Here is a 25,932-nt window from a genome sequence, read left to right as displayed (position 1 = left end):
TTTTGAAGTGTACAATTCTGTAGTACATTATTTTGATCTATCTAGTAGGGTTCAGTCAGCGTTTACAATGTAAGCGCAAAAAATGTATAAATTTACGACATCACATTAGAAACTTTTAAAATGATCAGTGTTACTTAACTATATTGTCTATGTATTATATACAAAAAACCTTCTTCTCAAATCACTCTATCTATTAAAAAAAACCGCAACAAAATCCGTTGCGTAGTTTTAAAGATTTAAGCATACAAAGGGACATAGGGACAGAAAAAGCGACTTTGTTTTATAATATGTAAAGATAATTATTTTAAAAAACATATAAATCGAATACTTAATATAATATTTTGTACATTAAGGTGAATTTACAATTATTATTTTTCATGGCAACCAAGGGTACTAAAAGAACCAACATCAATAACCCTTACTTTGGTAATTCGAATAGAAACAATGAACACATGTTGGTATGCATAATATTTTTGATATTATAGTATTAAAATAAATTCCTAAATGATTATCACCTGAAATGGTGGCAGTATTTTCCGGCCAAATCCAAAAATAGTATTAGTAATGTGAAGACGTTCTAAGACAAATATATATATATTTAAATCATTTTGAAAATGGTAAACTGTGGTTTAAGTTTTACATAAAAATATACTCTTCCCCTTTAAGAATTATAGAACCGTTTTAGACTATTCAAATTTATTGCGCCGACGGCGAATATTTTAACGCTAAAGCACTGAAGTATTCTGGATGTTTTTCACTGAGAACTTTAGATATGTGATCATACTTCTGCTTCTGTTTTGGAGTACACTGACCACATTTAGTTTTTATCAAGTAGGGTATAGTATCTGAAACAATAAAATTATAACAATACAATAATTGACATCGACGGTCACGAAATTTATTTTAGCAATTTATTATTATTTAAAATTTATAACTAGTTTCTTATCAGGCGCAAGATAACAAAATCGTAATATGCAAAACAAAATGTAATCGATTTACAGATATTTAAATGATCTTAATCAAGAAATGGTTTAAGACAACTCTGTCGCCACAGCTCATTCGCGTTTTAGGGGTTGGGCGCTGACGCCTATTGGATTTTTATGTCTAGCACCTGAGTGTTAGACATAAAAAGCAAATTTCTTGATTCATACCAAATTTCATCAAATGCGATTCAGTGGTTTGACCGTGGAATATTAATAAACATCATATTAGCATAGATCATTTTTATCCCGTATGTAAAAAGGTACTACTAGCAAAAGTCCCACTGCCGGCTAAATGTCTACTATCTTCCGGCATCAGTCATTTTGTATTGAAACCGATTACAAGATGAATTATAAATAAAAATAAAGCATATAATAGATAAACTCTTCCCGATTTGAAATGCAATATTTTAGCAGTAGATAAATAGTTTTTTTTTACTACCTCTTAATCCCTGCATCTCTCCACAAGGCTTCTGATCCATGAGGCATGCGAACGCTGCTTTACTCTTTTCCTCATTGCTCAATAACTTTTCTATATCCAAATCTTCAAAACTGATTTGGTTGCCGAGCGCAACTGCTAGCACCGTAAATAATAAAATAATCACACGCATCATGAACGTCTGTAAAAAACCGATAAAAATGAAATTAACCATCGCGTATAATACAATTTTATGAACATGATATTTAATTGCATTCTTGAACGAATATAATGATACAATTAATGGTTAATACTTCTTAAGTTTTAGTGAAAGATAAATTAGTATTTCAATAGACAAGTAACTAGAGACAGAATAAGATAAAAGTTATCAGAATATAAAGAATTTTAAATTTACCGAGATTTGATAAAAGAATTTACTTATTTATCTTGCTATTTATATTCCATTGACAAGAATCATAGAAACATTAAATAAAAAAATTAAAATGGTCTACTCGCCACGAATAAGAAGAGTGAATAACTTGGAAGGTTCAAGATATGATCGCTTATAAATAGTAATTATGATATCAAACAGGAGATAATTATGGAAACTTTTAAACACTTCATTGTTTGCAGGCTTTAGTGTTTCCTTAAGTGTCGTAAGTAGTAAATTGAAAAATAATCAGCTAATGCATACAACAGTTGCTCTATCATCTATAATATTTGTAAATAGTATAAAACAAAATCATTTTCTGTCTGTATTTCCGCTTAATTCTTTTAAACTACTTAACGTATTTTGAAACGATTTTCATGAATAGTAAGAGCCCTAAACCAGGAAGGTTTGTATATATAATTTATAAACATTTTATTCAAAATGGCTGGACCATGATAGTGTTTTATAAAAATAAAAAACGTTCTCTGCGTACAAACTCAAACTCAAATTCCTTTATTCAATATAGAAGAATTACACTTACTTATTGATAGTCAAATTAAACACTACCACCGATTCGGAAAACAAAACACCCTGACCTGTGAAGACCCGGCGAAAGAAACTCAGCGGGTCTTTTTTTTATTTGTCAAACTAATTAAATACAATATTGAATATGAATAGCCAGGAGGCGATCGTTTAATTCCCAAGAAAGTAGTAAACTATCAATCGTAAACTGACTAATTGTATAGTAACCTTAACATTTTTTTCAAATTTGACAACAGAAGAATTTTGAACGCTTTCTGGGATCCTGATGTAGAACCGTATACATTGCCCCACAAAAGAATTACTGACTCTATGCACACTATGTTACTCCTGAACAAGTTTGTGTTTGTTCCTTGTACCAATGCTATGAGAATCACATTTTCTCATAAAATCATCAATATTTTTCCGTACATACAAAACATTACAGAATATATATTGAGAAACAACAGTTAATATCTTGATATCTTTAAATTTATACCTTAATGATTCTTTGGCTCCTAGGTTATAGATTGCGCCAATAGCCCTTTTCTGCTGCACAAATATAGTATGGATAGCGGCTGCGTTACCCCAAAGCATAATACCGTAAGACATTATACTGTGAAAGTAACTGAAATATACTAAGCGAGCCGTATCAACATCGGTAAATAATTTGATTTTTTTGACCGCAAATGCCGCAGAACTTAATCTATTCGCCAATCCGTTAATATGGGGGACCCATTGCAACTTGGCATCAACAGTAACGCCAAGAAATTCAGTTGATTCAACTGGATCTATCGATTCCCCATTGATAAGTACACCAGCTTTTACATTTTGCACATTTGATGTACTAAATTTAACAATTTTTGTTTTTTTATTATTCAGCCTAAGATTATTTACGCTAAACCAGTGTACTATATCAGAGATAGCATTGTTTACATCGTCATACTGTACCTGTTTTCTATTAATTTTAAAAACCAAAGAGGTGTCATCAGCAAACAATACTATATCATGTTTGTTTCCAACAAGAAAGGGCAAGTCATTTATGTATATGAGGAATAGAAAAGGTCCAAGAATTGATACATTTACATGGCTAACGCTGGCTATGTATGAAGGCTGGTATTAGAAAGTCTTAAAAAAGCCTGCTGAAATATCTGTATGTGTATTTGTCTATCTCATAAGGTCCACTCGTGTATAAGTTATTTGCGAGGCCATTTTCTCCAACTAATCATTCATCCTTCAGATAAATATGATGGGCATTTAATTTAGATTAAAATCATTCGAATGAATACTTTAGGAGATATTAGTTTTTAAATAAGAAACGGGTTCACTCTTAAACGGATCAGATAGCTGCCAGTAACAATAAAATGTTGACCTTGCCATTTATAATTATACAAATTATTATAAACCACGGACAAATTTTGCTTTACATTTTGCAGTATTTAAATTCGTGACTTATTTATATACATTAATGAATAAATAATCGTTATTATACCTACTTAATATATTCTTGCTTAGCGCATTTGTCACTTCTTTATTAATAAATTGCGCCCCCGAACCCGTTGTGGGTCGCTTGTTAAACAAAAAATTAGTCATGATTTAAGTACAATAACAAACAAATGTTATCAATATTATCAATGCTATTTTTAAGAATTATTGAATCACCACTAGATAAAGCTTATCAAGTAGAACTTCAAGTAGAACGATAATTAAAATTACCGTTACGGTTAAATGTAATTTATATTTTTAATTCGCAGTGAACGTCAATAGCCAGAATGCTAGCCTCTCCCCAAGAGGTGTGTTACGGACGTTAAAAGATCACCAGTGGATCGTTTTGGTTGAAACCCGTAATGACGATCATTAATTGGACTGTGAACTTCTAGGCAATGGATCAGTTGGTTGTTTAAGATCCATTCCATTACCTTACAAAGTACTGAGGTAATAGCTATTGGCCGATAATTTGCCGGGTCAGACCGGTCCCCTTTTGTAGAAACCGCTTGCACATTAATAATATATAATAGCTTCCCTCCAGGCCTCCGGCACAGATCCTGTAGAAAGTGACAACTGGAACAGGCGCTTCAAAACTGGAGACAACTCCGCTGCACACTTTTTCAGCAATATAGCTGGTATTCCGTCAGCTAGCTTTCCGTACGTCGAGTGATTGTAACTCTGCACGCATATCACGTTGCCTGATTTTAATGTCAGGCATTGTGTAGCCACATGAATGGGCCAATACTGTTAAATAATATAAACTTTAAGTCACTTTTTGATCGAGCATTGCTCATTAACATTACAAACTTTTCTTCAGGTGTTAATAATATACCCATATCATTAAGTCTCTTTTGAAATGAAGTTATTCCAAAAGTATTAGGTACGTAGTCAAAAGTGTATCACATCAAACTCAAACTCAAATTCCTTTATTCAACATAGAAGCATTACACTTACTTATTGATGATCAAATTAAATACTACCACCGGTTCGGAAAAAGGAACACCCTGACCTGAGAAGAACCTGCGAAAGAAACTCAGCGGGTCTTTTTTTTTATCAAATTAATTAGATACATAATTGTATATGAATAGAAACATCCATGGTTGCTCAGATTTTAAATGTTAAGTACACCGTAGCGATCAATTTCCTTCGTATCTCCTCCATCCTATGTGACAATAGCTAAATTATCTGTGCCAAATCAAACGTTAAGTTTGAAACGATTATTTCATGTCTAGTGATTATCTTTAGGTAACGATTTGTTGTTTTAATGATGACGTTATTCAAAAGCACCTATAAAGAAAATTCCTTTCGTAAGTTTTAATTCACTAAATATAAGAACTGCGCATTCAATCAACGAAGGAATATAGACTAGTTTTAACTAGGATAATATAGTTTTAACCAGGGCTGGATAAAGGCGAGAGCAACCGGGGCAACTGCCCAGGGCAGTTGGGTCTCCATATGAGAGGGGCCCCCTAAAACAGAAATTTCGACGAGTTAACAAATATCTAGATGTAGTCAAATTATAATGTTACTAATTATTGTTTTTAAAATATACCAATACAAGTAAATAAATAATAACTTACTGACAGAAATTAAAATATTAAAATTAATAAATAATATGATTTTTAAGTTCTCCACGCCTCTATTAGTCCAGGGCCTCCACTCCTTTGTGACTCTGTTATTATAGAGTGAGTGAGTCAGTTTCTTACTTCCATTTTATAATACAGGCAGGCAGGCGAGCAAATAGGTCAACTAATGGTGAGAGCGGTTGACTCGGTGACTCGGTTTCTTACATCGCCAATGCACAACCCACCTTGTAACAACTGTATTTCAGTTGTGCCTGTTTTTAAACTGACTCACTCAACCTTCCAACCGGAATATAACAATACTGAGTACTGCTTTTTGGCGGTAGAATATCTGATGAGTGGGTGGTAGGTACCTACTCAGACGGACACAAAGCCTTACCACTAAGTAACGTTCAAGTTTATCTAAAGATAGAATATACTTGCTATTTGTAGAACTAAACGAAATGTACAATTAAATTTTAAAGGTTAGACAGTGATGCGTTTGAATAAACATTATGGACTGGCCTAGTGTAAAAGGTGAACAGGCCTATAACTCAAATCGTTAGAGAAATATTATCTTCGGTTTAAAGGTTGAAATCGTATTGGCAATGACAATATCATATATAGATAAAAAAAAATATATCTTTGAAGGCATATTAATTAAATGAATTGATGTGTGTAGATAATACACATGTAATTTTATAGAAAAATATAATTTATATAAAATTCTGAAAACATTCGCCACCAGTTAAAATTTAGATTTACCTTTAATCATAAATAGTAATTGTTAACTATCAGAAAAATCATTCGATAAGAGTATTTGTCTCAAACAGAAACCTCAAATCAAATTCAAATGATACAAAATCTTTACCAAGATCAAGGCTACGAGTAGAACTAATGATGAACGAGAACAAACACTCCGCGAGGTGCGCAGCTCAGCGAATGATTATGATCACGATGATTAATGATTTTTATCAATAATAGAATGGGGGTCAAGTTTATTTTTTATTTTAATAGATAAATAACTATAATTTAAAATACATTTTGTACTGAACACAATTTAACAAAATTGGTCATATCCGCAATTTTTTGTATATAATGTCTATGCTGTGACATTTTCATATGGATATTTTGTTTGTCAGTGCTCGAAATCCGATTGAAGACTATATAAAAGTAATATTAGTTTAATCTGTATTATCGCAAATATTTTATATTTTCAATGCACACAACATTAGTCATGTCTATTTAACTTATTTTATTTTATTCATAAAGCATTTTTGAAAACTTTTTCGTATCGATCATTTGTAATTCGTATACGTTTATACGTTCCTTGTTGATGCATTTGTATATTCGTTATTTAAATTCCTAGTTACCGATTACAGATACAGATAAAATAATAAATATGAGGGTGACAGAATAAGATTACTTTAAAATAATTTAGAACGCTAGTTCAAAATAACCTTATAATTTGCCAGGCGTAAAAATGAATTGCTGTGATTGCTCTTCATTTAACGGACTATTTTATCACGTCAAGTGTTAAACTATTTATTTAGAAACTATATAGACTAACACTCTTTTAATAATTCTATAGCTACTGTACCTTTTCAATTTTTTATTATAATATCCTATTTTACAGATGTTGAAATTTGCGACTGTAGCATTATCGTTACTCGTGGTCTGTGTGAAAGGTTACGATGAAAAATTCGATAAAATCGATATCGATAAAGTGTTAAAAGATGACACCTTGTTAACCGCATATTTAAACTGTTTCCTCGATAAAGGACCATGTACTGAGGAGTATTCATCAGAATACAAAGGTTAGTACAATTTTATGTATTTACGAGAAAAAATATCGACAAAAGTTGTTCTGCCTGACCATTTATTTATTTTTTTACACCGAAACGCGCTTCATCTGTTTGCTATTTAGTATTTTTTCTTAGTAAGGCATTATAAAATAACGACTTCACATATATTGTAATAATTATATGTATAGATACATATACTTTCGACTATCGTAAGAAATTAAAATTTCAACGAATTACTTGCGTCAATATTTTTGCATACCTTTATGTCTTATTTAATTATAATCGGCTATAAAATTATCAGACTTATTTTGAATTAACTAAAATTGTCTTTACCACGCTTATTGTCTTTGATAGTTTATATTTTAAAGCAATAAAAGTATGAAAGGTATGAGTTTGTTTTCTCGAGAAACCTGTAATACAATAAAAACTAAGTCCTTCGCGATTCCTTCCGCCTGTAACTTATCTATCTTCCTTATCATACCCCTGTATCCAATATCATTACATTCAATGATGTGTTACAAAGCAGGTACGAAGTAGAGAGAGTTATTTTCGCATTTTTAATTTTAATCTAACATTTGAAAGACATCATTTGACTTTTGATGTTTTATGTTAAGATTGTCAGTGTAGTGCATAGTTTAGTTTGTGTAGAAGTTGCAGAATGAATATATTTATTTGATTTGTTGTCACAACGTATACAAGAAAAACTCGACATCTAAACAGAGACTCATCCGTGTCTGCCGAGGATGCTATTATTTCTGCATTTTCCTCAACAATTATTTCTACTAAATAAATTATCTGTTAGAATTGAGTGTATTACGAATTATCACCTTTTAACTTTCTATTTAGATTTCAGTGCATACAGTTAAAGGCATTACGATGTGTAAAAAAATAAACGATAAATTTAAGCTTTGAAAGTTACCTATGTAATTTCTAGATTAATTAAATACTTATGTGACATCTTAGTGTCAATGGCTTTAAACTGAGTTGGGTCGAATACACAAATAAATTACGTAATTATCGATATTTATTTTTCTTTTTGTTCATTCTGTTTTTATCTCAAACATATTATTTAAAACTGTTAAATTTATCTAACATATTTTTTTGTTGTTTAATTCCCAGAAATGTTACCGGAAGTAATGTCGGACGGCTGCGCGAAATGCACTAAAATACAAAAAGAAAACTTTAAAAAAGTATTGAAAGAGGTATTTGAAAATAAAAAAGATGTATTAATGGAAATCAAGAAAAAATATGACCGTAACGATGAATACGACGATAACATCAGAAAAATATTATCAGAATAAGATCTCGTTATTAAATTCATTTGAAATGTTTTCACTGACTCCGAAATTGTGACGATTTAAAACTATTAAATTATTAAGCAAACTATACAATTGATTATTTTTATTTTGAATTATAACTCATACGTATTATACATAGGTATACATAAATATGTACGTACTCACTAATTACATTTTTATTATTATCATCATGATTCGCTTTCCCTTTATAATATACATAACTGAGGCTCATGAGGTTAATGCTTTTGGTTTGGTCCTGCATTCATATCTAGTCTGTTTTAATCTCACAATCAGTTACTTTTTTCTTGCACATTTTAGCCATCATACATTTTAAACATGTTTTTTATATCTATTTAAACTACGTATACAAGGGATATAACATCTTAACACCCAGTGTTGGTGACGCATTGGTGTGATGTAATAAATGGTTAATATTTCTTACGTATCCAATGACTATGGGTGTTGGTGAATACCATCAGGTAGCCCATTTACCAAACCCCCTAAAGATAATACAAAAAACATTATTTTCATACCACTGCAAAACATGCCCATAGCATCATAATCAGATTATATACAAACGTTTATGTAAGTAAAGGAGATTCATGTAAGTTTTGGAGATTATTTGAGCCGATACAAATGTCGCAAATAACTATCCAAAACATTCAAAAGTCCTCACGCTGCTTTCCATCGCAGGCGAGTCCAAATTGAACACACGAAAATTCGTGGTGCTTGCAAGCAATCTGGACGAATATACATTTTAACTATAATAAAAATATTATGACTGGTTTAAAAGATTTGCACTTAATTTCCCAGCAGGGATAAACATAGGCGTTATACAACTACATCGGTTACATCATCACACTGCAGCGCTGCGCAACTGACCCCACAACACACAAACACACATGCAGTTGGTTGCCTTCACTGCCTCTAATATTCTTACCTAATCATTCAATATTTGACCGAGTATATATACAAATATAATCATACTATGTTATGTTTCATTAATATCTTAGTGGTTTCCTGTATATTTTATTAATGGTGTAATAAATGGTCACGACCCAATACCATAGACATTGGCGCTGTATGAAATAATAACCATTCCTTACATCACACCAATGCACCACCAACATTGGGAGCTAATATGGTATAAATATTAAACCTATTTGAATTTTAAAGCTCTAGTAATTCTCAAAATAAAAAAGAAACAAAAATATATTTTATCTTTTATTACAATCAGTCAACACCAATACGAATAATAAATAAACATTTTCCACCATCTTCAAATGGTTTCCTCAATATGACGTAAACAATATCATATCACATTGAATCTCAACAAACGTTAAGAATCACGCATCTTCTTTACCTCTATCACAAATCTCAATACCAATTTGTATATTATTTAAAATATTGAAATTAAGTCTTACTAATATACCACTTAAATGCTATTTTAAATTGGCTAAGCTAATGCTTTGAGCTATTTAGCTACCCTGGATGAATTTCTCGAAGTTGGCACGGTGTTTTCCGGAAGGATCATTTTTCTTAACGAGTTCTTCCCACTGTTTCGGGAATTTCTGTTGAATAGCCTTAATGACTTTCCTTATGTTAACCTTTTGCTTCTCAGTACATTTACCGCACACTGTTTCGACGGCTTCGGGTAATGTTTCTGAAATAAAGTATTTAATTTTTGAGAAAATGATCCATATGTGTGGTTTGACCATACACAGAAATATAAAACTATTCTTAATGCACTGTCGTCAATATGCTTTAAATCATAATACTATAATCATAAGGTATTATGTCCGTTGTTACACTGGCTAACTCATCCTTAAAATTGGGACATAGGATTTCGAAGTATTGAAGATTGTAGCAGAATGACTGTTGAGTGAGTGTTACCCATCCAGACCAAACTAAACAAAGTCCTACCAAAAATAAAGTGATCAAGACGAATATTTTTCTTCATTTACTCATCAATTATTTACCTGAATGTGTTATTTTTTTAATTAAAAAGTTATATTTTAAATTTAAAATGTTGCTTCATGGTATGTTTACCAAAGGCCTTGACCTCGACCTTTTTATGCAAGTAACACGCCATTTATCCTGAGCTCTTTGACACGTTGAATATACGTATGTATAACGTACTTAGTAAACATTACGCATACAACGTTGACCGAGAGTGTGTTCATATTGAAATAATGTTGAAAGACTCATTGGTGTAGCGTCAAATAAAAAAACGATTATTTTATTTTTTAAATATTGCAAAGACATAAAGTGTCAAACATATTAATGCCCTGATTATATTGGATTTGGAGAAATTTTTGATCACTTGATGAGAACTCTTTATACATGCTTTGTGTATTCAAGTACTTTGAATGAGATTAAAATCGATTATAGGTATATCAAATAATTTACATTTATTTATTTTAAATCTCTTAAGTATCAATCAATAGACCATTTTGGTTATTTATTTTAATATGATGATTCCCAAGCCGATTAAACTTTGATGTACTTTTTAGTCATTTACAAAACTATATACCATGATGATGGTGGTGGTGGTGATGATGTGTGGATATGATGGTGATATACATAAACAAAGTGCACACATGACGCTCCTACAATTTTACTAAAAAGTTTTTAATTTTTTAGTCTATTATCAATTTTAAGTAATTACATGTGGTCTTGTTTATTCTAATCCATTAGATATTTAATTAAGATCAGGTTTATAAGAGTTTAATATAGATTAAATATTTAACTTACTTTTAAAGTCAGATCCTTCACCTGTGCATCTACCTTTGTCCAGGAAGCAGTTGACATACGATTTAAGGAGTCTCTCGTTTGTAATTAACGTTTCCACGTCGAAGTTATCATATTTTGAGTTATACTTATCAGCAGCCAACACCGATAGAACCAGGCAAGCCAAAACAACTATAGTTTTCATCGTTATTATTCTGGAAAATAAAGAAATATTCAAATATTTAACTTCACACATTAATTCGAACAACTATGAATAAGAAAACGAATAGTTTTATGCGATTAAAAAGACAATGAAGCAAATATGATACGCCACGAATATTAAGCATCTGGTATATTTGATGACAATGCTTCTACAGGATCAGAATATCAATTAATACCAATGAGAATCACCGCATTAACAAAGGACGATGGTATCAATTAAATTGCGAGATGCATAGTGACTTGCTTAATATCTAAAAATAGATACTATAACTTGTATAAAACATTTAGTTAATCACGTAATAAAAGAGATTAGTGGCAAAAAAAAACGTCAATTCAATGATCCGCAAGTATCACACTGGGTTACGAGAATATTGCGACCATAATTGCGTAACACTATCACAATTCGATTGCCGGTGACACTGATTGCAGTATAATGTTAGTTCGTTAACCCACCTTTTACTCTCTATAGGACCCAAAGAACTAGCCGCCGCAGAAAGCGACAGTGCTTTTATATCGACGACCATTAAACCACCTCTTTGCCGCCGCACAGACCAAATACAGCACCAAGCCCATACGCGATTCTAAACCTTTGGGTGACGTTGATAAGAGCTATTGTAAAATATTTTTTAGCATAAATTAAGCACCAGCACGGTTGTTGAAATCCTTCATATAAAGATTGGTTGCTGAATATACCAGGAAACCAGATTGAGCAATTCAAAATTCCCAGCCCGAGGTAAGTAAGGAAGATAATATATTGACTTCAATATTATGATCACTGATCTATGAATCCTTAGAATATTGACACGAAGTTACAAAATTACATCGAATTGAATGTAAATAACTTAAAACAAAAAAAAATCGAAAAGTTTAAATTGTTGCAATTTATACATATTAACCTATATAAAGTATATTGTTTAGTACACATTCCGTTGTGCTAATCTGTAAGAACTCACATCGTATCTCACTTGTGAAAAAAACAACTTACAGTATACGCTATTTTGATCCGTGTATCCTTTAAATGTTATTATTATTAAAATCAATGTCACATATCACTCTCTGATATTTTCGAGTTTATATTTACAAAATAGCTCTACTGTTGAGGGAAAATAATCGTGGTAACTTTGTCATCTATTTGATAATCACACTCGATTGCATCGAGGGTTCATGGCGTTTTTTTATATAATAGGTAGGACGGGCTAATGGGTCACCTGATGGTAATTGGTCACCAACACCCACGCCAATGCGCCACCAATATTGGGAGCTAAGATCTTTAATCATTTGTGCCTGCAGTTACATTGGCTCACTGACACTTCAAAACAGACACAACAATACTGAGTATTGCTGTTTGGCAGTAGAATATCTGATGAGTGGGTACCTAGACGGACTTGTACAGTGGCCTACCACAAAAACAATCATTTGCCTCTCTTTAAAATTTACCCATCTCTAATTCTTTTAAAATACTATGTGGTTACATCTTGTAGCTTCTAATTTTACATAATTAACGCAACTGGTAACATTTTTTAATTAAGATAAATATTACAATATTTCACATTCCTTATTGCGAATGCTTTGTAACTCATTTATAAATAAGATTTTATGTATAAAATATAATTAAAAGTAAATAGAATAAGTGTATTACTCTTCGTTTTGTATGATTAAGTCTCATCTTTCCTCTCGTTTTCCTTTAGTCTGTTGGATTGATTTTGTGAAAAGGGACGGAAGCATGTAACAGGAAGCCGGGTATTCGCGCACTAATTGATTTGACTAATGAGCGAGCATCAGATAACTTTTTCTTAGAAGATATAATGTTAATGTTGCTTAAAGCAAAGTAAAGTTGATTATTATTTTTTAAGTCTATCCCATTTCTGAATAAATTCGAGAAACGGATTCTATATTCATTTAATCATTCGTTAACTAACGATGGTCATTAGTTACATGTTATTCAATATGTCAAAGTTATCATATTTTATAGGCAGTGTGATTTCGTAAGATGTTTTCAGTGTTATAGCATTTATACAATGAATATTCGTCTTCCTCGTGTATGCTTCAAAGTAAATGTTTTGACAAATACACAGTCTTCCTTTCCTTAATATGATTTATTCTTAAACACATTTCAAACTAATAATCATATTTAATCAGTTGAACTGTGATTCTAATACCTTGTAATCGTTATATTGAGAATTAATTATTCCGCGAGGTTTCACCAGCGTAAAGCATTATTGCTCAGCAATAGTGGATCATAGCCTGATGTTTAGGGCCGTATTATCTATTAGGCAGTGTAAACAACTACCTAGATGCCCTAAGCAAGAGCATCGGCAAAGGGGTAGGTTAGAAATTGGTAAATAAGATTATAGAAAATTAATTGTTAATGATATTATTGAAGCCAAATATCTTTTCCAATCTCTATTTGATGATTAGGGCGATGGGATGTAATAAGTATATATTCATTGTATAGTAAAAAATATCGTAATTAAGAATAAAACTACATTGTTGAAAAAAAATATAAAAATATTTTAGGTAGTTAAAAAAGCGTAAAGTGGCCCCAAGACATGCATTGCCTAGGGGTAAGGACAGTTAATCCGGCCCTGATGATGTAATAGAACTTTAACCATTCTCTATAGATGGGCTATCTAACGCGAAAAGGTTTATTCAGATCAGACAGTTAGTTCCTAAGATAAGCGTGTTCAAACAAACTCTTCAGTTTTATTTCTTTACCTTTAGATAATGTCTTTTGATGTTTCAATTTATTCTAATATTAAATTTAAAAAATAACCAAAGTTTTATTAATATTTATCACTGACAGAGGATCGTTCAAGTAAGGAGAGCCGATATAGAGTGTCCTATAACTGCATTTTAACGGCGTTAAGCTCGAGCCTATCTATTTTCTCAGGGAGATGTTTTTTAGCTTATTCCACCCCGCTGCTTGAATGCGAGTTGATATATAAAAACACGCCAGAATTTCATCCGCCACATGCATGTTACCTCTTCACATTTTCACCGCCGAACACGAGATGAAATCGTCATAATGTCCTACGTCATATCTTAAAAGATTCATCATAACGTTCCGTTGGTTATATTAAGATTGATATATATTATGGATATGATATAATTGTTGTAAACTGGTTGTAATTAATTTTACTAATTTTAGTCTAACATTGGAATACACTACTTTTTCTAAAATGGGATTTTACCTTAGAATATTGGAAATTAAATTTTTAATACGTAACGCCATAGCTCAGCTTAGATATTCTATGTAGCCTAGTTTTGTGACCATTTACGTACACGTTTGCCTTTTGATGATAGAAGGAGATTAAGTAGTTATATAGTAGTTTTTCGAAGGTCCATAAATACTTAAGACTGAGACGACTGATAGATAAGTCTTCCAACTATTTATTGACTTGTTGAGAAACTTTAATTTGTTTTTTTTTTCTTCGTATCTGGCGTGTATCTACACTAGTTGTGCGCAAAATATTCTGCCAATGTCACGTGTATAAGAGATGATGCTATTTTGTTAATAAACGATTTATCTTTCTTATAGAGATATTTTCTTTTTTAATTAGTAAAAATATGTCATAAATATTACGTTATATATTACTTGTTTAGAAATTATGTAGTTTTACTTTGTTACGAGTGGACACTGTCATAATGATTTGGACTGAAATAAATTCTTTATAAGGTTTCAAGTCGTTTAGCACGTGTAGTGTGTTATGTCAATTCCTATATACCAAATATTCTCAATTTCAATTACTATATCCTGCCTAATATTATAAACTAGAAATTGGACGTGCTTATTACGGTTTCACGTATTCACTATTTAATTGAATTTTATGAAGCTTTCCCTACAAGTTTTCTAGGGTGGACAATTTGGAAAAGACACCACGAATGGCGTCAAAGACGAAGAGATAGCACACAACACCCCCAACCCCACCCAGGAGATACCGCGGGCAAATGTACCGGATAATAAATGTTTATTTTTCGTAATATTTCGATGTATTTATCCATGTCACAAATGTTGTTATTCCATGACGACATAAGCCAATTGCGTTATATATTTAAAGAACGATTCAATTCCTTTTTATTACAAAGTTCATAACCAACAACAAAATCCGATATTATGTCTTCATACCGGTGATATCGTATTTTGTTCGTTACTTACCCTACATTTATGAACTATTACATAACTCAAGATCTTGATACGACCATTTCAAAGGTTGCGAAGTATTTATTTTGTGGATCAAGTTTCCGTTTAAGCTCGTCGTGTTTTTCGGGTATATGTTTTTTGAAAGCCTCGAATGTTCTGCCAACGAATCTCTTCTGCGATGGCGAACATTTGGAACACGCTGTTCGAACGATTTCTGGTAGAACTGCTGAAATATAAATAACTTATTTTAAGCATGTTTTATTGAGATGTATTTTTTCTGTGAAATATTGGATCATACATTTGTGACTACAATTTACTTAGTTAATGTGTTTATTTAATTAGTTAGTTTGTATATAAGTAAGTCTATAACAACTATAGCGTAGTATATAACATTTTAGTTCAAGATCAACATTGTACATAAAAGGCCGTCTAAGAAATGTAAAAAATAAATAGTTACTGTTAAGTCTGTTCATCAATTTATCATAGAACTCTTGACATCTTTTTCATATATTCTATATATATTTAATATATTTTTTGACATAATATCCTGTCGAGCCTTAGTCACACCGTCAATCACTACTACTTTGGTACAAAAGGCGGTAAAGGTGATATGATAAAGTAAGAAGTCAGAGAGATCGAAAATGGCAGTCGTTATAATATGTTGATTTATGAAAACAATTTGTGTAGTACGTGGTGGGTTGCCTAGTAGAAATATAATGTTAAGTAACAACCTGCACATGTCCCAAGACTGAACTAAGGCCTCCTCTGAAGAAAGTCCTATGACGCATTAATATCAGCCTTCGGAGAGACACGAAATCTTTTTAATTGTTCAGACATTATATCACCTAATTGCTTTTGTTAGGGATAAAGACTTGTATTATGTTATTTCTAGGCGATACAATCAAAATATTCTTTATTCAAATAGACTGAAGCAGTTTTGAATCGCCTTGACACAGGCATACCGCTGGTTCGGAATGTTTATAATTTAATATTATTTTTAATTTCGCCGAAAAATGGCCATAAACTCAGGAGTTACTTTTATTCTCAAATAAAATACATTGTGATCGGGTATTGTAACACAAAACCACAACGCTGAGTAATGAGGATAAGCGAGTCAGATTAAATAGATATATTTCGATTAAATAGCATTTGATTTATTGCATTATTTGCTATATTTTAATCGCATTGAAACAACTAACTCAGGATATTGGAAAATATTATTGTATTTTTATCTAATAATTTTTTATGACAAAAAATGTCATGTTTTTGTTCCCTTTTAAAAAGTATATAACAAAACTATAACTTAAAATATATATTAAAATAATTTAGAGGAAAAAAAAGGGTAACATCCAAAATACATACCTTTGAATACTCTTCCCACGGGAGTACATGGAGCTTGGTTTAAAAAACACTCCAAATATTTATTCAACAGCCTAAGATTCTGCACAAAATGATCAACATCATAGTAATCATAACGCTTATCGTAATATATATCTTCAGCAAATGCGGAACAAGTTAACAAAAACAAAAAAACTATTTTAACCATATTAACCTGAAATTAAAATAAAAAATACAATAAGAATATAAATTATGATAAAAACGTTCTAATGTTGAATGTATTTGAATGAACTAAATAAAATGATGTGGATTTAACGATCCCATCTATTTAAAACATCAGACAATTTGACCATTAGCCTTCAAATAAAAATCAAGAGGCTACACAAAAAGCATTGAGGTAACCCGACATTACTTACGAGTGCATAAATATACATGACTTCAAACATGTAAATCTCATTATATATGGACAAGCTGTCCTTATCAGAGAGTTCAAGTTATTTATACCTAATATAACAAAGATTTATGAGAGTGTAAGTCTTTGAAAACATATTACGCTCGCTATTTTGGAACTAGGAAACTAGGTTTAATCCCATTGATTTCATATGAAAAATTTTAGAGTATTTCATTATTGAAACGAAAAACATTTTGGTTAATAAATTATGTTACGTTAGTAAGATTTTATAAAATTCCTTGCATGACCTTGCTTAAATTTAATTTTAATTTTGTCCCATTGTACTTTCGGAGAGAAAGAGTGATCCAGTGCTTGCACACACTTGAGTACTATAATAACTCCTGCGCAGCTCCTTGACTCTCTTATTAAATTGTTTAATTTCTCTTCCTCTCATTTGACTACGCCAATCTCAGTGAAATTACTCTAATATATAGATGCCCGAATAAAGATAAATTCACTCAATGGTCTAGAGCTAAGTTAACTGATCGAGAAATAATTGTAATATATACCAGATTGAACTAAGGTAATGTTTGAATTGTGTACAGTGTAAAAAAATAACAGTGTTTGAGAATGTGCAGCAGCCTACCAAATTCATTTTTTAATTATGGTTTAATTCTAAATTAACTTTACCTACAGGCTTTAACTGAAAAGAGCGGACAAAAAATTTAGTGATTACTTCATGTATAGGGATAGTAAATAATTAAATAAAATCCGAAAAATATTATATATTCATGTATTTAAATCAAAATCAATATAATCGTTCAATTTATTAAGAATTTCTTAAGCATTTGCAATAGCTGTTTCCAATGTGGCAAAATATTTGTCTTGAGCGTCGTACTTTTGTTTGAATGATTGGTAGCCTTCTGGATTTTTCACCTTGAGTACTTCTAGGAAACGTTTGAAGATATGCTTTTGAGCAGCAGTACATTTGGCACAACCTTCGACAACAGCTTCTGGTATGTCTTCTGCAAATTAATTAAAAAACAAAAATAATTTTAGTTTTTAGTATTTATCACGAGCTAGCAACTTTGTTATTTTATTACAGTACCCGTATTAGTAATTCATACGATAGATAGATGAATTTGTAGTAGAATACACTAACATGTACAATGTTATTGCGGAAGTAGCAGTGTTAGTAGGAATGCCCTCATAATATATAAAAACTTTTTGGTTACAAAGCAAAAAAGGAAGATAATAAGTGTGTAATTTTAGCGATTATTAAAATGTAAGTGATGTGATTATTAAAATGTACATGAAGTTTTACGATAAACTTAAATATAAATACAAAAAAATTGCTTAAATGCTCGCTGGCACTTGCGACACGAGTGTTGTTTTAAATCGAGGTAAATTGTGGTTTCTGCAATATTCCGTTACCAATTTATTTCCTGGCTACGTTAAAGAATGTTTACTTAAAATAAAGTAACAGCCCATTAATGACCCATTGCTGGGCTAAGTGGTTTGAATCTTAATCCACAACACACCTCCAATGCCTTTTGGGGGCGTATTACAGATTATCATCGCACAAGGGCAAGTTTCATCTCGATGTTTAACTTTACCATGAAGATGAATTATAAACACAAATTGAAATAAGTAATTATTGGTTCACTTGGGTTTTATATCGTGATCTTTGGTGAAAAATTGCGTGTTCTAAGTAGCCTCTCAAGTGGTCTAGTGGCCATCTATCATGTTTACAATATTATTCAAAGCTATCTTAGAAACTAATCGTAGATAATGTATTTTCTACTAAGTGAATACTAAAAGATATGGTACCTTAACCTATAATTTCATTGAAACGCATAAAGTGGTCTTGCGCAATGCGCGCTCATAAATACTAGACAGGGAATAACGTTATCCAAAATTGTCTATCACGAACATTGTTTTAATCATTGAAGAAAAAATAATATGTTTTAGAAAAAAAAATCCTGAAGTAAGCTGTGTGAAGACAGCGCTGTGCTGAATTTACATTTCGATTTGCTAATTTGATATATTTTAATAAAGTTTTACAATTCTTATTTTAAATATATAAATATTATTAATGATTTACCGTACTGGCTGAAGTGAAAACATAATAATATAAATATATTACTATGTCTCATAAACTTTTTATACCGCCTCCAAGATTATAGTAACGGCAGTTAGCTACATAATTCATAATAAATGTATATAAATATTCTCTACGAAACTAATTCTGGTCTCAACTTGAAATCACGTTTCGTTTTTTGCGGCGATTAATAGTACAGTCAGAATAACGTGAAAAATTTACTAAATATATATGTAAAAAGGAATATGAATATATTGTAATTATATGTACAGCAATATTAATGAGATGCTATCTTTATTTTCCTAAATTAATAATATCTTACATTCATCATGTCAAACTGCGGCCACTATTACCTTATTCCTCATTTAAATTAATAAGATGCATTAATGAAATACAGGTAACTTTTTATTACCATATCTAAGAAAAAAATTATAAGACCTTGTACAATTACATGAAAACCAGGATAGCCCTGTCCCCATATCTTTGCTTAGAAAGGGTTTTACACAGCATTGTGGAAATAACCTTAAAAACCTTAAAAAAACGACCTTCATTAGACGGTTGTAGTATATATACCATTTCGCCCCAATGTAAACGCAAATTGTGTGATTATCATATAAAGTTGTTGATAATAAAAAATAATATGAACTGTACTCACTCTTAAAGTCGGCTATTTGTTCGTTACAAGTCCCTTTATCAATAAAGCAATCGAGGAACACTTTCAGGGTATCAGGATCACCAACTACCGCTTCAATATCCAAATCGTCATTTTCACTGCTGTATAATTCAGCAGCAGTGACGAACAACATTGCGGACAGCACTATTAAACACTTCATTTTTCTGCGAATGATATTATAAAAATGAGAATTTATTACTAATTATAAATAAAGTATACACTAAACAAGGCATCAAAGATAGATACACATCTTTCGTAGTATTCTTTCAAGGTTAACAAAAATAATTAGTTTGAAAGAGGCTTAAGTATCGTTATTAGTGTTTATATCTCGTATATATGTTTTATGTCTCAACAGATTATGAGTGAGAGACTTGAACGATCTGTGTTTGCACGTACACCAATCGCCAAAGCAGATTAACCATATTGGCCCCCTAGGCAATGCACGTCACGGGGCTCAAAATAACTAACAAAAAACTTCCTAAAGTAACACAAAGATATGTTTACACATGCAGTCACCTAGTCAGTTGCCAACACTGCCTAATAGGTAATCCGGCCATGATTAAATGTGCTCTATAATATTCCTATTTCTGTTGGGTAAAGTCTGTATTATACATACTGACCGCCATGGTCGTTATCAGTCAAATGAACATCGTCATAAATAGTACGTTTAAATAAATATTCATCTTTATAGAATTTTATTTATAAGATGTCGATTTTTGGATGTTATCATAAAATAAAGGATACGCAATACATTTATCGAGAGCAAAACTACAGGCAAAACCTAAACGTAAATGAATATAATATAATATATAATGAATAATGTAAACGCAGGTATATGAAAATACGAAATAAATGTGCCATTTTTTACATGGGTCTTGTATTTTTACTTGAACGCGATAAAAAATTATATTGACAAAAACCGGATTTACGTTTACCAATAAATTACAATAGTTGCCTCTCAAAATTGCATCATAAACGAACCAAATAAAAATAACAACGTTACATAACAAACAAATTTTATCAGTGATATAATATATAATTTCTTACCTTTATGATATTTCGAGTCCTAGTTCACGGGAAATACACAGACGAGTGTTTCTTAGGTTTAAGATCACCTTTATATACATGTTCCTGTGATCCGACAAGGCTATTTGCATATTAAAGAAAAATGTTGTCGATAAAGATTTTACAAGTGTCATCATGTGTGATTCCGATGTTGCTACGCTTTTTTTTAATATAAAACGTGCATAGAATTTGTTTTAGAAACAATAGCATGAATTTTATAAATAAACACTTCCAACTTGACAAGATATCTCCTGCATAACAGAATTTGATTTACATAATCTCGTGACATTCAAAGAAATACGATATATTTTTATTTATAACGATTCTCTGTGGTTTTATCGCTACTTGAATTATTGTTATTATTACAAAGGGTAATTAGGAGCACAGTTGCAACAAACGCACACAAGGTTTCGTTAAATAAAGTCGAATCGAACCGAAGTAATGAGGTGAACCGGTTTTGAGTTCAGAATATTTTTTGACTTAAAATACTATTTCTCAAATTATATCCAATGTATCTATTTAGTCTTATAACAATAAACAAATATAAAAAATGTTTTTCAACTTCTCATTTGGTCATAGTAATTAATCGGTTATAAATTAAAAGTATTTTATTTTACACTAATATTATCTGTTTTTTTTTAGCAATGTCATTTATAACAAATCTAGCCAAATTATAAGCTGTAAAGAAAATATGAACTGCACATAACTAACCGTTATTTTAAAAACAATAATATATGTCTAGCTTTATTATAAACAAGTAATCAGCATAATTTGTTTACGGTTTTTTCTTTCGTTACGCTTAGGAAAAAAATAAATTTATCCACTTCAAAAATTACATATTATTAGTTGCAATATTTTTTTTTAAATAATACATAACTGTGCTAAAGTTGATTGATAGATATATGTAGTTTCTTATAAGCGAATCAAATCAAATTATAATTTAATCTAGTAAGCCAATGATATTCTTAGAACATTTTGTAGTAAGCACTTATACACTATAGTACAATCGGCAGGAAATTTAAACACAGTTTTTTACATTTCCTGTGGGGTCTCAGTAGAATCTACTATAAAAATGATGATAATTTAATCCTGTAAAATGACGATAATGCTTATACACTTATAAAGCAGGTTTTTATTATATTAATTCAATAGCATTTATCAACAAAAGGAAAATCCAATCTGATAACATATGGCAATATAAGTTATCACCCTTCGGGATTTTTCTTACAAAGTGGGTATGTTTACTACAATGTTATTTATCTTCACAATAATATAGATATTTTTGAAAGAAACGGTGAAAATCATTGAATAGACACGAGGAGGAAAGCTAATCTAATAAGACCTAGAGTCACGGTATTCGTTTCTTTAATAATATACCACAGTTATTTATAATTTATAAATTTAGTATTTATATATATGGCATGGAATATTTATCAATACAATTATTTTTATATTAAAGATAATAAGCGTGGATTGAGTATGAATTAATTTCTGAGCAGGATATTTAAAAATATACTGAGTTATTTGCCTGGTGCCGGTAGTAGCTTTACATTTAATTCAAAATGTAATATAACGATCCAAAAGTGCTCTCGTATGCCTATTTGAATAAAGAATATTTTGATTTGGATTTTGACAGTTGTTCAGAAGTAGTAAAAACCGTAATAAGAAAAGCAAAGAATGTCATAAAATGTCAATTTTCTAAACCATTGATTTCCTTATAGTGAAGTGTAGTCACCACTATATGACATAATTAAATCTGTTATACATTAAAATAAAATTCAAAAACAATACTTTAAGGACTTAATACATATACCCCTGAACATATATGTTCAAAAGGTTCATAAGCAATACTTGAGTTACGGTAACGCTATACCTTAATTCAATTCGAGCAACTTCACCATTAGGTAAAGTTACTCCAGTTATAATATTATGCTTAACCGCATAGTGTCGGTTTAAGACGTGGAAATAACAATTGATGTAAATTACCGCTATTACGTAAAATTATTTAGTTTTTATAATTAGAGCATAGAATATACCAGACAAAAGACAGTAAATAAATTATCAATACGTCTAAACTAGAATTTGCTTTAATTATTCATCAGGCGATTACATATTTCATCTTTAATAAGTCATAATAATTAATAACATCTATTTATTTGTGTTTTTTTTTTCCAAAACTAAAAAGAGATACAGAAAAATAATATGCAATACAAAGATAGTATTTTCGCTCACCTACTATGAGTCTATACTTTTTATAACGACTTCCCCAAACCTTCAAACCTTAGGGTATATTTAAAAATTGAAAAAGTTTGAGTTTCATTAATAAAATTTAGTATTTTGATAATTCTTTTTCCAATGCATCAAAATATTTGTTTTCGGGATCAAATTTTGGTCTGAACTCATTTTACTCCTTAGGCAAAACTTTTTTGACTCCTTCAAGGAATTGTCGTAACATGACTTTCTGGGATGGATTACATCTCTTGCAAGCCTGCGCGACAGCTTCGGGTATATTTTCTGGAATAAATTGAAAAATTCATTAATAAAATACTTCTTATTTGGCAATTATGTTGTAAATTTAAGAAGAAACAGATATGTTACTAGAGCATGCAAACTGAAAACTCAAAAACGTCCCTATTGAGAGTTAGGACCTTTTGCTGTTCGTTATTTGTCGCCTTGATTCAAGTAAGGACAACAAAAAAGGATTGTGTGTATTAAAAACATTGCGATAAAATAAATAAAAAAACAAGTCATCTCATTAGGAAATTATAAAGACGCAAAATTATTTGTGTATTTCTATTTAAACGTGGAATTTTTTGTTGTACGTACACATACATAATCAGATCATCAAGTTCAGATGCGACAAGAGATAAAAAAGAGGAAATTAATACAAACTATATGTATTTAAATTTTAAGCGATGACGAAGATATGGAAATATTTTTCAACAATGAACAATCACACCTACTAAAAAAAATGGCTCAGCCGAGATGGCCCAGTGGTTAGAACGCGTGCATCTTAACCGATGATTTCGGGTTCAAACCCAGGCAAGCAACACTGAATTTTCATGTGCTTAATTTGTGTTTATAATTCATCTCGTGCTCGGCGGTGAAGAAAAACATCGTGAGGAAACCTGCATGTGTCTAATTACAACGAAATTCTGCCACATGTGTATTCCACCAACCCGCATTGGAGCAGCGTGGTGGAATATGCTCCAAACCTTCTCCTCAAAGGGAAAGGAGGCCTTTAGCCCAGAAGTGGGAGATTTACAGGCTGCTAATGTAATGTAAAAAAAAATGGGACTGGATTCACTCGTTGTTCAGGTCACTGTGTAGTCCATCGGAAAATAATCATTTATATGCAATTTATAATTTTAGACATTGTGTTATATTGGGATTTGGTAGGCTTAGAAAAGCTTAACTTCAAATTGTCGACCAAGATTTCTACTGTCTCCGCCATCTTGGAAAAGGGTAATAAAAAAAACAGTTTTTTACGATAATACATTGCAGTTACTTGCTTCACTAGCTTGATATATGTTGCATGATAAATGCTTGCAGCTTATTTACGTTAGCAATCAGTGCATTAATATCGTAATTATCGTTGCCCGTCTTCTAGAACTCGATGTCAGCGGCCACAACAGTCAACACGACTAGAAATGCAACTGTCTTCATCTTGAGAGTTATTCTAAAAATAAAGTTAATTGTAAATTTGTAAATATATTTTTTTCAATTTTATATTCAATATTTTTAAGTGAGTGCGCTATTTATTTATTATATTAAATATTCAATTAACAAATTATTAAACTGCAATAGAAAACCTAGTGAATTCTTTGTTTTTACTGCTACCGACAATAAATGGTAAAATCATTGTTTTAATTTTATGTTATCAACAGTGTTCGTCTCTATTCACTTGAATTCTAAAACCATATTAAAGTCTACAACTATTGAATGGTCCTTCGATAATAAACCCTCTAAACCAATAAAGTATTTAAATCACTGGACAGAATTTTGTGTAAATTATATTCTTAATTCTAGAAACAATTGATATTTGTTTAACACTTCGAGAGATACAGATATACATCTAACTGTTCTCGGACAATTTCACGTTCAATAGTTTTCACGCTGATAGTAATAGACTATTATTTTTTTCCGTTAATACTTCCTCCTTTTTTAATTTCATCAGTGAAGCGGTTATTTGGAAATATATAGATAAAATCAAACGTGGCCCCATAAATATATGATATATTACAACAAACTTCTTACCAGACGGCAGTCAGATAATAATGTTTTTACAATAGGAGTTGATATTTATACTGTTCCTAATTGTTATACAATTTAAAATAATGTTCGAATAATTAAGATCTATATCTAATATGACTGACTAGTGTCTATAAGCAGCTTGCTTTTTATAATACTACGTTTATAATGAAAATGTTCTTACCTTGAGAATGGGACGTTTTGAATTGTACATGCAAATGTTGGATTGGTAAAAAATATTGTTAATATTTGTTAATATATTTAATACTAAAGAACTATGTTATCATACTAAAGATTCACACAGATTTTCTATTAAAAACCATAAATTATATGATTTAAATTAATGTAAAGATCCTAAGGCAGCTAGCTCAAAGAGAAAATATAAATCATGATATAAGACCTCTTTGCAAATTTTGTTCTCTATCTTGTGCAGATTTAAAGCCAAGTGCCTTTTTGTAGGCATTCTTCAGACAAAAGTCAAAGAGTGGTAACCACTTACAATTGGCACGGTGAGAAACAT

The 25,932-nt window shown here is 30.9% G+C and overlaps 4 protein-coding genes and 1 pseudogene across 4 annotated transcripts; 1 reads left to right on the top strand and 4 right to left on the bottom strand.

Annotated features, from left to right (window-relative positions):
- Window positions 1–679: 679 nt before the first annotated feature.
- Window positions 680–1,597, bottom strand: LOC113399787 (allergen Tha p 1-like). The gene is made up of 2 exons (XM_026639027.2): window positions 1,423–1,597; window positions 680–845 (listed from the first exon to the last, which is right to left on the bottom strand). The coding sequence occupies exons 1-2, from the start codon at window positions 1,592–1,594 to the stop codon at window positions 697–699; spliced, it is 321 nt and encodes a 106-aa protein (XP_026494812.2). The 5' UTR covers window positions 1,595–1,597; the 3' UTR covers window positions 680–696.
- A 5,202-nt stretch (window positions 1,598–6,799) lies between these two features.
- LOC113399765 (ejaculatory bulb-specific protein 3-like) lies at window positions 6,800–8,503 on the top strand. The gene is made up of 3 exons (XM_064217796.1): window positions 6,800–6,805; window positions 7,034–7,214; window positions 8,322–8,503. Exons 1-3 carry the CDS (start codon window positions 6,800–6,802, stop codon window positions 8,501–8,503), a joined length of 369 nt encoding a protein of 122 aa, XP_064073866.1.
- Window positions 8,504–9,697: 1,194 nt separating this feature from the next.
- LOC113399634 (ejaculatory bulb-specific protein 3-like) lies at window positions 9,698–12,029 on the bottom strand. Its single transcript, XM_026638815.2, has 3 exons — window positions 11,906–12,029; window positions 11,255–11,445; window positions 9,698–10,163 (listed from the first exon to the last, which is right to left on the bottom strand). The coding sequence occupies exons 1-3, from the start codon at window positions 11,974–11,976 to the stop codon at window positions 9,979–9,981; spliced, it is 447 nt and encodes a 148-aa protein (XP_026494600.2). The 5' UTR covers window positions 11,977–12,029; the 3' UTR covers window positions 9,698–9,978.
- A 6,069-nt stretch (window positions 12,030–18,098) lies between these two features.
- LOC113399755 (allergen Tha p 1-like) lies at window positions 18,099–21,258 on the bottom strand. The gene is made up of 3 exons (XM_064217645.1): window positions 21,144–21,258; window positions 20,079–20,260; window positions 18,099–18,347 (listed from the first exon to the last, which is right to left on the bottom strand). The coding sequence occupies exons 2-3, from the start codon at window positions 20,254–20,256 to the stop codon at window positions 18,163–18,165; spliced, it is 363 nt and encodes a 120-aa protein (XP_064073715.1). The 5' UTR covers window positions 20,257–20,260; window positions 21,144–21,258; the 3' UTR covers window positions 18,099–18,162.
- A 2,119-nt stretch (window positions 21,259–23,377) lies between these two features.
- On the bottom strand, window positions 23,378–24,836 carry LOC135193801 (uncharacterized; annotated as a pseudogene).
- Between the last annotated feature and the right edge of the window lie 1,096 nt (window positions 24,837–25,932).

Source organism: Vanessa tameamea, chromosome 18 (genome assembly GCF_037043105.1).
Source record: "Vanessa tameamea isolate UH-Manoa-2023 chromosome 18, ilVanTame1 primary haplotype, whole genome shotgun sequence".
Classification (NCBI taxonomy): domain Eukaryota; kingdom Metazoa; phylum Arthropoda; class Insecta; order Lepidoptera; family Nymphalidae; genus Vanessa; species Vanessa tameamea.
The sequence above is the reverse complement of the archived record's forward strand: the minus strand, read 5'-3'. Positions and strand labels throughout refer to the sequence as shown.

What these genes read in the sequence shown, in the direction of transcription:
- LOC113399787 (XM_026639027.2), bottom strand. Translation starts at nt 1,594, where the DNA reads ATGATGCGTGTGATTATTTTATTATTTACGGTGCTAGCAGTTGCGCTC. An exon ending in AGAGATGCAGGGATTAAGAG is followed by an intron (nt 846 to 1,422) that starts GTAGTAAAAAAA and finishes TTATTGTTTCAG; the next exon opens with ATACTATACCCTACTTGATA.
- LOC113399765 (XM_064217796.1), top strand. An exon ending in GTATTCATCAGAATACAAAG is followed by an intron (nt 7,215 to 8,321) that starts GTTAGTACAATT and finishes TTTAATTCCCAG; the next exon opens with AAATGTTACCGGAAGTAATG.
- LOC113399755 (XM_064217645.1), bottom strand. Translation starts at nt 20,256, where the DNA reads ATGAAGTGTTTAATAGTGCTGTCCGCAATGTTGTTCGTCACTGCTGCT. An exon ending in ACAAATAGCCGACTTTAAGA is followed by an intron (nt 18,348 to 20,078) that starts GTGAGTACAGTT and finishes ATTAATTTGCAG; the next exon opens with AAGACATACCAGAAGCTGTT.
- LOC113399634 (XM_026638815.2), bottom strand. Translation starts at nt 11,976, where the DNA reads ATGGTCGTCGATATAAAAGCACTGTCGCTTTCTGCGGCGGCTAGTTCT. An exon ending in GGTCCTATAGAGAGTAAAAG is followed by an intron (nt 11,446 to 11,905) that starts GTGGGTTAACGA and finishes TTTATTTTCCAG; the next exon opens with AATAATAACGATGAAAACTA. An exon ending in TGAAGGATCTGACTTTAAAA is followed by an intron (nt 10,164 to 11,254) that starts GTAAGTTAAATA and finishes ACTTTATTTCAG; the next exon opens with AAACATTACCCGAAGCCGTC.